The 13,152-nt window shown below is 42.7% G+C and overlaps 1 protein-coding gene across 1 annotated transcript in view; it reads left to right on the top strand.

Moving 5' to 3' along the window:
• LOC126187642 (tyrosine-protein phosphatase non-receptor type 23-like) overlaps positions 1-13,152 on the top strand; it is a 137,305-nt gene that overhangs the window by 107,403 nt on the left and 16,750 nt on the right. Inside the window, exon 7 of the mRNA XM_049928843.1 lies at positions 3,569-3,810. Within this exon, the coding sequence (XP_049784800.1) occupies positions 3,569-3,810 (242 nt within the window). The remainder of the gene's footprint in view (positions 1-3,568; positions 3,811-13,152) is intronic.

Genomic DNA, 13,152 nt, shown 5'->3' with positions numbered 1-13,152 from the left:
AGACCACCCACCAAACAGCAGACTCATTGAGTTGTTGACAGGTACATACAAAAGAGAGAAAATTTGCTAGCTTTTGGAGTTATCCTTTGATGAGCTCGAGTAAAATAACACAAAACACACACACACACACACACACACACACACACACATATGCACCTACATGGTGCTGACTAGACTAGTACATTGCAAAAGATTGACTAAATTATGTAATCTAGGTATTCTTTTACAGAGTAACAACAGTGTTACAGCAAGTAGGACTTCACGGCTTTACTGAATTGAATATTAACTTCAGTTGACTGCGTATATTGGGGAAGGTTCTTGAACAGCTGGTGGCCCATGTGGAATACTCCCTTTTGATAAAGTTCAGTGTTTGTACAGGGTGTTTCAAAAATGACTGGTATATTTGAAACGGCAATGAAAACTAAACGAGCAGCGATAGAAATACACCGTTTGTTGCAATATGCTTGGGACAACAGTACATTTTCAGGCGGACAAACTTTCGAAATTACAGTAGTTACAATTTTCAACAACAGATGGCGCTGCAAGTGATGTGAAAGATATAGAAGACATCGCAGTCTGTGGGTGCGCCATTCTGTACGTCGTCTTTCTGCTGTAAGTGTGTGCTGTTCACAACGTGCAAGTGTGCTGTAGACAACATGGTTTATTCCTTAGAACAGAGGATTTTTCTGGTGTTGGAATTCCAGTGCCTAGAACACAGTGTTGTTGCAACAAGACGAAGTTTTCAACGGAGGTTTAATGTAACCAAAGGACCGAAAAGCGATACAATAAAGGATCTGTTTGAAAAATTTCAACGGACTGGGAACGTGACGGATGAACGTGCTGGAAAGGTAGGGCGACCGCGTACGGCAACCACAGAGGGCAATGCGCAGCTAGTGCAGCAGGTGATCCAACAGCGGCCTCGGGTTTCCGTTCGCCGTGTTGCAGCTGCGTTCCAAATGACGCCAACGTCCACGTATCGTCTCATGCGCCAGAGTTTACACCTCTATCCATACAAAATTCAAATGCGGCAACCCCTCAGCGCCGCTACCATTGCTGCACAAGAGACATTCGCTATATAGTGCACAGGATTGATGACGGCGATATGCATGTGGGCAGCATTTGGATTACTGACGAAGCTTATTTTTACCCGGACGGCTTCATCAATAAACAGAACTGGCGCATATGGGGAACCGAAAAGCCCCATGTTGCAGTCCCATCGTCCCTGCATCCTCAAAAAGTACTGGTCTGGGCCGCCATTTCTTCCAAAGGAATCATTGGCCCATTTTTCAGATTCGAAATGATTACTGCATCATGCTATCTGGACATTCTTCGTGAATTTGTGGCGGTACAAACTGCCTTAGACGACACTGCGAACACCTCGTGGTTTATGCACGATGGTGCCCAGCCACATCGCACGGCTGACGTCTTTAATTTCCTGAATGAATATTTCGATGATCGTGTGATTGCTTTGGGCTATCCGAAACATACAGGAGGCGGCGTGGATTGGCCTCCCTATTCGCCAGACATGAACCCCTGTGACTTCTTTCTGTGGGGACACTTGAAAGACCAGGTGTACCGCCAGAATCCAGAAACAATTGAACAGCTGAAGCAGTACATCTCATCTGCATGTGAAGCCATTCCGCCAGACACGTTGTCAAAGGTTTCGGGTAATTTCATTCAGAGACTATGCCATATTATTGCTACGCATGGTGGATATGTGGAAAATATCGTACTATAGAGTTTCCCAGACCGCAGCGCCATCTGTTGTTGAAAATTGTAACTACTGTAATTTCGAAAGTTTGTCTGCCTGAAAATGTACTGTTGTCCCAAGCATATTGCAACAAACGGTGTATTTCTATCACTGCTCGTTTAGTTTTTATTGCCGTTTCAAATATACCGGTCATTTTTGAAACACCCTGTATATAATACATACAGATTTGAGTTTATTCTGGTGTTGTGTTTGTGTATTCCACTATTTTTCTTGAGTTGGATTTAGTTGGCACTATGGCATTATTTAAAAATTTACAGTCTTAAGAATGTATAGACAGAGCAGTGGTAGGATATCCAGCTTCATGAAGATGAGTTTGTTAGAGTTTGCTTCCATTAATGATCCTCATACCTCTCTTCTGGATTCTGAAAGTGCTCAGGGCAGTCGTAGAATTTCCCCAGAATATCACCTCATATTTTATGTGGACCTGTATTTACAAGTAGTATGTACTTGTTATTGTTTTCTGGCTATCACATTATTTCAGCACATTCAGTGCATAGCAGCCAGTATTTATTCTGGTATTTACTTTTTCAGTATGTTTATTCTCTTTCAGGTTATTTTTTAAAGAGTAAAAGTTCACAGAAACTGTCTTTTTAGTTTTGTTGATTAATCGTTGATTGTAGCCCAGCTGCTGAGATGTTCAGTAGCCAAGTTCACAATTTGCTGAACTGCATTTGTGTTCTCCCCATTGAGGACTACAGTTGTGTCATGTGCAAATATTATAGTTGTGTGTTCATCTACATTCAGGTTCAGGTCATTAATATACAGTAGGAATATCAGAGATCCCAATACTGTGGCACTCCCTGTTTAACAGTTTTAGTACTAGGTGGGATTTCAGTTATTGAACTGGATTGTTAGTGTATTTTGTGCTGACTTTCTGTGTGTGATTGCTTAAAAATGAGTTAGTCCATTTGTTTGCATGCTCTCCGATACTATACTGTTCAACTTTTTCCAGCAATATTTTGTGTCCACTGTGTCAAAAATCTTTATTGGGTTGTATGTATGTAACAGATCTAGTATCATATTAACGCAGTCATATACTGCCGTTTCTGTAAATTTATTGTTTTTATACCCATGTCGGGATAAACCCAGTAACTTTTTTTTATCTATGAAGCCAGTCAGTTTATTATGTACAATTTTTCCAAATACCTTAGAAAAAAAGGATGAAATTGTGATAGGTCATAGTTGTTCATGTCCTTATCATCGCTTTTTTTTTTAAAACAGGGATTGCTTTAGATAGTTTCAGTGCTTCTGGGAAAGTACCTGCCAGGAAAGACCAGTAACAGAGATGAGTTAGTGGTTCAGCAATATTACACACACAACCTTTGATGATAGTTGCTGGAATACCATCAATTCCAGCTTAATAAGAATTTTTCAACTCTCTGATGGCTTTTGCAACATCCTGTATAATGATTGTAGTAATAAATATTTACTCTGTAACTGTGTGATTTTTCTGGTTTGCTGGTTCATGTTTTGTGTTTGGATTATTGTTCACCAATTTTTTGGCAATGCTCAAAAAGAATTTGTTGATTATGTTCTTCACAGCTTCAGAGTTAGATATCAATTCATTGTTGTGTTTAATTTCCATATTTGTGCATATAATTTTGTTTGCCCCTCTTTGTCTGTCAGCAGTATTATACATTTTGGTTTCCAAAGGTAATAAATGGTGATCAGTTCTTCTCATAATCTGTTGGTTTTCTGTTTTTTTTTTCTTTTCTTGGTGTTTTAAGTATTTATGTTGTCATGGGACAGGTGCTGAATAACTGCTATATCTTAAATAAACTATTTTTTCTTACACAGGCAATAAATGAAGCCTTAACATTCACACATGACGTTGTGGAAGGAAAGAAAAGGGCAGCGAAAAATGAAAATGAGATTATGTATCGTGAAGAGGTCCCACCCTTGGACATTCTTTCAGAGGTTAAAGGTGCACCTCTTGTTAAAGGCATTATGTTTAATGTTAGTGATCCAGAAGTAGCAGGATCTGACATATTTGCTCGTTTAATGCCCATAAAAGCACATGAAGTATCTTCATTATCCAGGTAATATAATGGCATAAAAGTGTGCATTCTGCTTGAAATGAACATAGAGCTCCATAGTTAGTGTTACTTATATGTCTGTTAAAAAATGCCTTCCATTAATAGCCACTTGGCAATTGAAATACAGTTTTCAGCTGTTGTATTTATTAGCAAACGTACAACTGCACCTGCTTGGAAACGAACTATACGCTTTCTGAAATCTGTACCCACTGATACCAGCATTATACCCACTCAATTTCATTTATTTTCCTTTGGTTTTTAGTCACACAAGTAAAGTCTGTTAGTGTTATAATCCAGTTAAATAAATTAAGAAAGTGGGCTATTAACTTAATCATGGCATGTTTCAAAATGACAGTTATCATATTTCACAACCCATAAGGCTTATCAAATTGATACATTGAAATGAATATGCAGATGCCCCAAATTAATGTTGACTGCATCTTTAGTTCATGATGTGAATGGTGGAGCTGCATGCAAAATCTTAATTTATATTCTAGATAGTATATATAATATGTGTCTTTACAGTAGTTTCATTTATGCCACCAAGTACTGTACATGTTTCTGACAATACTGATTGTATCAATATCATAAACACACTTCAAATTATGTCCATACTTTCATATGTTACATCATTTCTCTATTTCTACCATTGCAATACTTCTACCTGGATCAGAATAGTGAAGTGATTGACAGTTAGTTTACAAGACAGCTATCATAGCAACAGCCAATCAGAGAATGTGCTTGGACTTGCCTTCTATTGTGAATACTACTGTCATATCACACTGCTACCTCAGGCGTCGGTTGCCATTCTCAGCTGCAGACGTTTTCAGCTGGTAACATAACACTCAGGATTTGTTTTCATTGTTTGCACTGCTTCACCATGTGTTATGTTTATTTTACACAGTGATGTGTTGTAAACTAATTTGCAAAAGTGAGCAGAAAATTCATAAGGCTATTATCAACCCACTAAGCAAACCCAATAATGCACATTTATGGGCAGCATGTGAATATATCAGAACCAGAACCTCTCAGTTGTTGTTGCGTCAACCATATTCTGTACACTGAGAAACCTGAACCAATTATATTGCTCTCTCCCATCCTTGAATGTTGATCACTTTGTTACTCTGATTGAGGTATACATGATAAACATGCCAATAGTAGTGACTGGATCCTTGACCGACCATTTACCTTGCCTCTCGGTAAATGAACTTCTGACTGTACTTTAGTGGAACTTCTGCAGCTACTCACTCATCTTTTTGGAGGATCCCAGCTGTATGAACTATACTCTTACAGTCTAAAGCAGTTATGTAAGCTACCCCCTGTACAGATTAAGATATGTCTTCAAAGGATTGTATCAGAGGATCATAGTCTGACACTTACTTTCCTATACTCATCTCATATTGTATTTCTTTGAGCACTTCCTTTAGAAACTTGATTATTATAGTTTGATTCTAGTGATGTACCATCTGTGATCAAAACAAATTTAAATGTTCCTGGATATAAATCTGTTGTAGTTGCCTGAAGAGCCAACACTGTGTTACGAATGGAGGCTGAAATGCACGCGTTTTAGCTCACGCTGGCTGGCGTGAGAAGGGAAGAACTATACTGACGTGAGGTCTGGAACATGACAAGGAATTAGAATTCAGAAAGTGGACATAATAGTTGGATACTTAACTTTAATCCATTAATGATGAATGTCGCTCTTGACGGTACATGATTCACAATATTATCAGTTCAGAATACATTCTTGAAGAATATGGCGCCTTGCTAGGTCGTAGCAAATGATGTAGCTGAAGGCTATGCAAAACTGTTGTCTCTGCAAATGAGAGCGTATGTAGTCAGTGAACCATTGCTAGCAAAGTCGGCTGTATAACTGGGGCGAGTGCTAGGAAGTCTCTCTAGACCTGCCGTGTGGCGGCGCTCGGTCTGCAATCACTGATAGTGGCGACACGCGGGTCTGACGTATACTAACGGACTGCGGCCGATTTAAAGGCTACCACCTAGTAAGTGTGGTGTCTGGCGGTGACACCACATTCCTCCCCTGCAAATCGGCAGACGGTTGTGGTATAAGGCCTCTGCCCGCCATGGGGAGGACCCCATGTTGATGTATGTGACAAGGTGGGGAGCCTAACAACAGGCAAGGCTGTGACACTCGCACCCTGCCATTTGGACCGCGGGGAGCTAGGGAACGCCGAAAACCTACTCCAGGGTGCACGCCAACATGCGGTGTATGCGCCTGTAGAGAGACAGGAGGGGCCGAAGGGTCGACCTCCATCGGGCCGGGGCACCCGGCGGGTGAAGATGACATATGATCTGGAGCGGGCAAGAGTTCCATGTCGGAGGACAACTGGTCCCGGGGAGCAATCGGTTGTGCGTGACCCAGGGAGACGCCTGACGGCTGCAGTGACACGTCCACTGCGGGCGTCGCTGGCTGGAGAACAGGCGGCGGCGCGTCGCCATGGGGCAAAATGGAAGGCAGCGTCGGTAACACCTGGGGCTGAGGCAAGCCAGTAGATGGGTCCCCGGGGTGCTGACCGGACGGCACCGTTGCTGAAAGCAGACGGGGAGTGGCAGATCCCGTGTGACGACAGAGGCGCAGCTGATTGAGATGCCGGCGCACCTCGCCAGAGGCCCCCAAAATCATATACATAGCGCATCCGAGGCAGTGAAGAATGCGCCCTTCAAGCCAACGCTGTGAACTTTGATAGTGGCGGAAGTAGACAACGTCGCCTGGGGCAAAAGCAGGTGTCTGCTGCTGCACAGGAACCTGATGCGGCAGATGTAGCAAAGACATCAAGGTGCAATGATGGCGACCGTGGAGCAACTCAGCCGGCGATCTACCATCTCGGGGCTGAGAGTGATACGAGGACAAAAAGAGCAATAATGCGTCCTCCCGTGAATGCGGCTCTTTCAACTTCAACATCTGTGACTTGAAAGTCTTGACCAATCGTTCAGCAGCACCGTTTGACTGTGGCAAAAATGGCATGGACGTCAGATGTTGAATACCATTGGCCTTGCGGAATGACTGAAATTCTGCGAACATGAATTGTGGGCCATTGTCGGAAACAATTGCCTGTGGAAGACCTTCAATGCAAAAGATAGCAGATAATGCGTGGATGGTGGCAGATGATGTCATGGAAGACATCCGGACAACAAAAGGAAAATTACTGAATGAATCCATCACAACCAACCATCGAGCATTCCAGAATGGACCAGCAAAATCGATGTGTAAGCGTTGCCAAGGGAAAGTGGCTTTTGGCCTTGCAAAGAATTTCCGCGGTGGTGCTGATTGTTGTTCGGCACACACCATGCAAGAAGAGCACATATTCGTAATCGCGGCATCGATTCCAAACCAAGTACAGTGCTGACGAGCAAGTTGTTTCGTTCTCACTATACCCCAATGTCCTTGGTGGAGAAGCTTTAAAACAGAGGACTGTAACGAACATGGGACCACGACCCTGGACTGATCATTTATCAGAATGCAAAAGCAAAACACCACGTCGAACAAAAAGTCTCTCCTTGTGAGCAAAAAATCGGCGAACCAACGGGTCCCCGATCCGTGACTTTGACAAGGGCCATTGCGTTGCAAAAAAACGCAGAATGGTAGCAAGGACAGGGTCGGCAGCTGTGGCTGTAGCTACACGCCGAAAATCAATTGGAAACGATTCGACCACGTCATCGGTTTCCGAATCAATGAACATGCAAGCAAGTTCGGAGGAATCAAATGCCCTATCCTCAGCAACAGGCAAACAGAACAACGCAGCGGCGTTTCCATGCTTAGCAGTGGACCGATACAAGATATCATAGCAGTACTGCAAGAGGAAAATAGACCAGCGAATGAATTTCTGTGCTGTACGTTGAGGTACAGGCTCATTCGGATGAAAAAGTGATGTCAAAGGTTTGTGGTCTGTGATTATGGTACAGTGATGACCATGTAAGAAGTCATGAAACTTCGTAACACCAAATACGAGAGCCAATGCTTCTTTCTCGATCTGTGAATAATTTCGTTGCGCAGATGAGAGCAATTTGGACGCAAAGGCAATAAGGCGATCGGGCGATCCATCTTTGTGCACAAGCACAGCACCGATCCCGAAATCTGATGCATCCACCATCAACAAAAGCGGCTTCCGGGGATCGAATGGCGTAAGGCAAGTATTGGAAAGCAACGCCGATTTCAACCGGCAAAAGGCACGTTCGCATTCCGTCGTCCAGATGAACGGAACACCTTTATGGCGTAAGCGATGAAGCAGAGCTGAAATGGAAGAGGCATGCGGCAAATATCTGTGATAATAGTTGATTTTTCCCTGCACACTCTGTAGCTGCTTCAAATTCTGCGGTGAAGGCAAGTCTTGTATGGCACGGAGGTGCGTGGGACTGGGATGTATGCTTTGGGTATTGAGTACATGTCCCAGGTATGGCAAGTCACTAGCAAAAAACACACATTTGTCCTTCCGTAAGTGAAGACCATTTTGTTGCAAGACCTGAAATAATGTTCTGAGATTGGCTAAATGTTCTTCTTCCGTCTTTCCGGAGATCACAATATCGTCCAGATAGTTTGCTGCAGTAGGGACCGACGCACAAACAGTTTGTAGATATTGCTGAAACAATGCAGGGGTGGATGCACACCCGAAGGGCAGTCGTTTGATCTGATACAAACCAAGATGCGTGTTAACCACCAAAATGCGCTGGGATTCTTCGTCCACCGGTATTTGCAAGTACGCATCTGCTAGGTTCAACTTCGAAAAAAATATTTGCCAGGGCACAGTTTGTCAAAAAGATCTTCCGGGCGGGGTAAAGGAAAAGTTGCAATCACTAGTTGTGGATTCACTTTTGCCTTGAAGTCCACACACAGTCTCAATTTTCCCGAAGGTTTTGGCAAAATTACAAAGGGTGATGCCCAGAGAGAAGCCTGCACACGTTCAATTACACCTTGTGATTCCAAATCGTGTAATGTTTTTGTGACCTCATTACCTCGTTGCGCGCTCTGAAAAATTTCGGTTGCACATTTACTTTCAGTTCCAAATGTGCTTTATAGTTCTTAGCACAACCAAGGTCCGGCGCAAAAATGTCTGCAAATTCTTCACATAGACAAGAAACACTGTCTGAAGGCACAGTCTGGTTCACTGATAGGACCTGATTTACTATAGACAAGTTAAACAACTGAAATAAATCGAAACCAAACAAGTTCACTGCAGAAGAAGAACGAAGGACGTAAAATGACACAAGTTTTGTTTGTCCTTTGTATGTTGCAAGAAGGCTGTACTGTCCTAACACAGGGATGTCTTGACCTGAATAGCTAGTTAACGTAACATTTGCGGCACACAACGGAGGTGTGCCCTGGTGTTTGTAAGTATCTTGATTGATCAGGGAAACTGTAGCTCCGGTATCGAGCTGGAATGGTATCACTTTGCCGTTAATGTCCAAGTCTACAAAAAGTTTATTGTCCTGCTGTCCCGTGCAAAGTGAACTGACACTGGTACAAAATCACTTGCGACTTGATGGGAATTCTGGCGACTTCAACGTACACTATGGGTGGGACAAACACAGTCACTGTTAGAGAGAGTGGCACTGGGCGGAGTGGAATAAATGGCATGAATTTCCATGGGTGAAGTTTCGCGAGCCTGGGTATCCTGGGTTCGATTCCGATTCTGGTGCGAAGCAAAGGGCCTGGAATGGTTTTGAGTTTCCGATCTGAGCTTTTTCTGGCAAACACTCTGAACATGTCCTTTTTTTACAGTAAAAGCAAATAGCTTGGCGTGACGGGCAATTCTCATGCGAATGTTTAGTAGCGCACCATGGGCATGATTTGAGCACTGTATTTGCTTGCCGGCGCGGCACACATGGCTGAGCGCCTGGCTGCAGCGGGGCAACCGGTCGTGAGGGCTGTTTACTGCTCTGTGCAGCTCGCCCAGCAGGCCAGGTAACCCGACGCGTGGCTGGCGAAGTTTCAAATGATTCCTGAGCAAAGTCAAGTGTGTCCTGCCGATCCAATATGTCCATCACTTGTTGAAGGGAGGGATTGACTAGTTTCAGATTCTGTTCCCTTATACGAACATCAGAAACGTTCTGTGCAATTGCGTCACGTACCATAGTATCTGAATATGGGAGTCCACATTGACACTCAAAAGCACAATCCCTAGTAAGGCCTTGCAAGGTTGCAACCCACTCCCGATTAGTCTGACCTGCCGTACGTTTTGTACGAAAGAAGGTGTACCGTTTCGCAACTACATTGATTGTTTGAAATATGCATCTAATGCAGACAAAATTTCTTTGTCGCTACGTCACTTCGGGGAAATAATTTGACTATCCCACGGTAGGTTTGCACACCAACCGACGACAAAAGAGCAGGCTGCCGCTTGTTATCTTGAATTCTGTAGGCAGCGAGATGAAATCCAAATTGGCGTGACCACTCCATCCAGCTTTCCAGTGCAGCATCAAATGGTCTGAATGGCGGTGCAACAGCGTGTTGTGGCTACATTAGCGGTGGAGCGGCGGCTGCCACATCGTTTTGCATTGCACGTTGACCCTGGACGATCTGTCCAAGGGCATCCAGTAATGCCTGCGTCTGCTGATTCTGTAAGCGATAAATTTCGGACAGTACATCTGGAGATTGTGGCGAAGCCATGACACAATGAAATCAGGGCAGTATCGATAAGAGCACCATTTTTACACTCATCGGCAATGTTGTAGTTGGCTGAAGAGCCAACACTGTGTTACGAATGGAGGCTGAATTGCACGCATTTTAACTCATGCTGGCTGGTGTGAGGAGGGAAGAACTATACTGACGTGAGGTCTGGAACATGACAAGGAATTAGAATTCAGAAAGCGGTCATAATAGTTTGATACTTAACTTTAATCCATTAATGATGAATGTCGCTCTTGACCTCACATGATTCACAATATTATCAGTTCAGAATACATTCTTGAGGAACATGGCGCCTTGCTAGGTCGTAGCAAATGATGTAGCTGAAGGCTATGCAAAACTGTTGTCTCTGCAAATGAGAGCGTATGTAGTCAGTGAACCATTGCTACCAAAGTCGGCTGTACAACTGGGGCGAGTGCTAGGGAGTCTCTCTATACTAGACCTGCCGTGTGGCAGCGCTCGGTCTGCAATCACTGATAGTGGCGACACGCGAGTCTGACGTATACTAACGGACTGCGGCCAATTTAAAGGCTACCACCTAGCAAGTGTGGTGTCTGGCGGTGACACCACATAATCATCATTGAATTTGCAGTCCACTGCCTGTCATGGTACTGTGCATAGATTTTTTGGTTATTCTTCCTGTATTTTGCAACAGTTTTGTCACACTTTCAAATCATCCTGATCTACAAAAAGTCTAATATCTGCCAACATTTTCTTACAAGATACTTGTAGAAGATGTAATCATTGCCTACTGTATAATGTAGAAAGTGAAGTTTCAAATTACAAAGAATTGCTGTATTCCTCTTTATATCTTCGTGTGTTTTTCTTGTGTCCTTGGTATGTTACCACAGAGGGGTTTGACATCTTGAGATGGTGTCTTTTGTTAGACAGGTTTCCTTTAGGGCAGTCACTGTTACTTCTTCTTTTGTGATGACCTTTGTGAGAACTGTTCCTTTTGTATTGATGAAGCCCTCTATATTTAAATGACTTATCTTCAGAATAAAATTATGGAAGGAAGTAAAGGCGACTGCCATACTTACTAGGGGGAGCAGCAGATGATCCAAAGAACTTGGGGAGCAGCAGATGATCCAAAGAACTTTAGCCCTTTCTCTGCTATGTACAACCTAAAAACTGTTTGAGAGGGTATTACCCTTTTCGTGTTACATTTCAAAAGTGTGCTGCTGTGAACAAGCTGCTTTCGGGAAAAATAGAAGCTGTTGTTAACAATAATTGTTGCTGACCACATATGTAGAAAGAGGCTTGCAAGATGCAGTGAAGACAGGGAAGTGCTACTGTATCTACAATCAGTGTATGGCACAGTCTGGATCCAAGGGCTTATAGGTAAGCTTGCAAAAGTCATCAGATGCAAGCAAACACTGAAAAATCATGAAATATATGCATTCGGAGAGAACTTTCAGAGTGTCTTGAGAGATAAAATAAGCAGTGCCAGAACAATTTTCAATGGCCTACCTCAAGGCTCAGTGCTTATCCCCTTACTTATCAACTTTTATATATTGAATTTACCCAAGACACAGTCACATATATTTGCCTATGCCAGTGATAGCTATTGCCACACAGTCAGTCATTTGAATAGCTAGAAGCTACTCTAAATAGTGATCTACATACTTTTCATAAGTGTTATACCAGATGGCTCTTGAAACCAAATCCTTTTAAATCTGCGAGTATTGTTGTGCATCCCAATAACAAAGAAGCTAACAGGAATCTGAGCCTTAAACTCAACAGAGCCAATTAAACATGAAAAAATCTCATATACTTAGGAGTTAAACTTGATTGTACACTTTCATACAGGCACCACCTAGAATAAGTGAATCAGAAACTGTAATCCAGAAATTCTATACTAGCCAAACTAGCAGGCAGCTGATGAGGAAGTAACACAAACACATTGCACACATCAGCATTGGTACTGGTACATAGTACTGCTGAATACTGAGCCCCAGTATTAACAATAAGCAACCACACAAAAAAGTTGATGAAGAACTGAAGAATCATTGAAGATCATAACTGGATGACTGAAACTGATGCCCCACAACCTGGCTACCACTGCTAGCCAATATTCAACCACAAAGCATAAGATGTAAAGCTACAACAAAAAAGGAGAGGAAGAAGATATCAGACCAGTGCGTTCTCTGAATTCTTCATCATTTACATGCAGAGAATTGACTTAAGTCGAGGACACGTCTCTGGGAAACAATCCATAGATTAGAAATTTTTTATGAAGAAAGGGATTGGCAGGAGCAAAGGCAAAGTAAACCCCACAAAACGGATCCCTTATTGGTGATGTGACTAAACAAGTTCGTGGTTTTGACCTTACAAGAAGACTCTGGACAAGGTTAAGCAGGAGGAATTGAACAGGTAACTGTAAAAGCTTAATGACAAAATCAGTGAATGCAGTGAACTTTGAACTATGGAGCATACTTTGAATTGTGTAATTTATGCATTCAAAGGAAGAGGATGTAGTGACACCCCCAGCATCTAGCAGTAGCTGAGTTGCCTTCAGTGTGCTATTTGACTTCATTGTATATTTTACATCATTTTGTCTCTCTCTCTCTCTCTCTCTCTCTCTCTCTGCAGATTCGTGATGTTTTATGTTTTCAGTTCAGATGTGTTATCTGTTTGCATAGCATGTTGTTTATTTTAGTTCATTATGTTATTTGGTTATTATTCTTTTTTAATTTTGTGGT

The sequence above is a fragment of the Schistocerca cancellata genome, chromosome 5 (assembly GCF_023864275.1).
Source record: "Schistocerca cancellata isolate TAMUIC-IGC-003103 chromosome 5, iqSchCanc2.1, whole genome shotgun sequence".
In the NCBI taxonomy this organism is placed as follows: Eukaryota; Metazoa; Arthropoda; class Insecta; order Orthoptera; family Acrididae; genus Schistocerca; species Schistocerca cancellata.
This window is presented reverse-complemented; position numbering and strand designations above follow the sequence as displayed.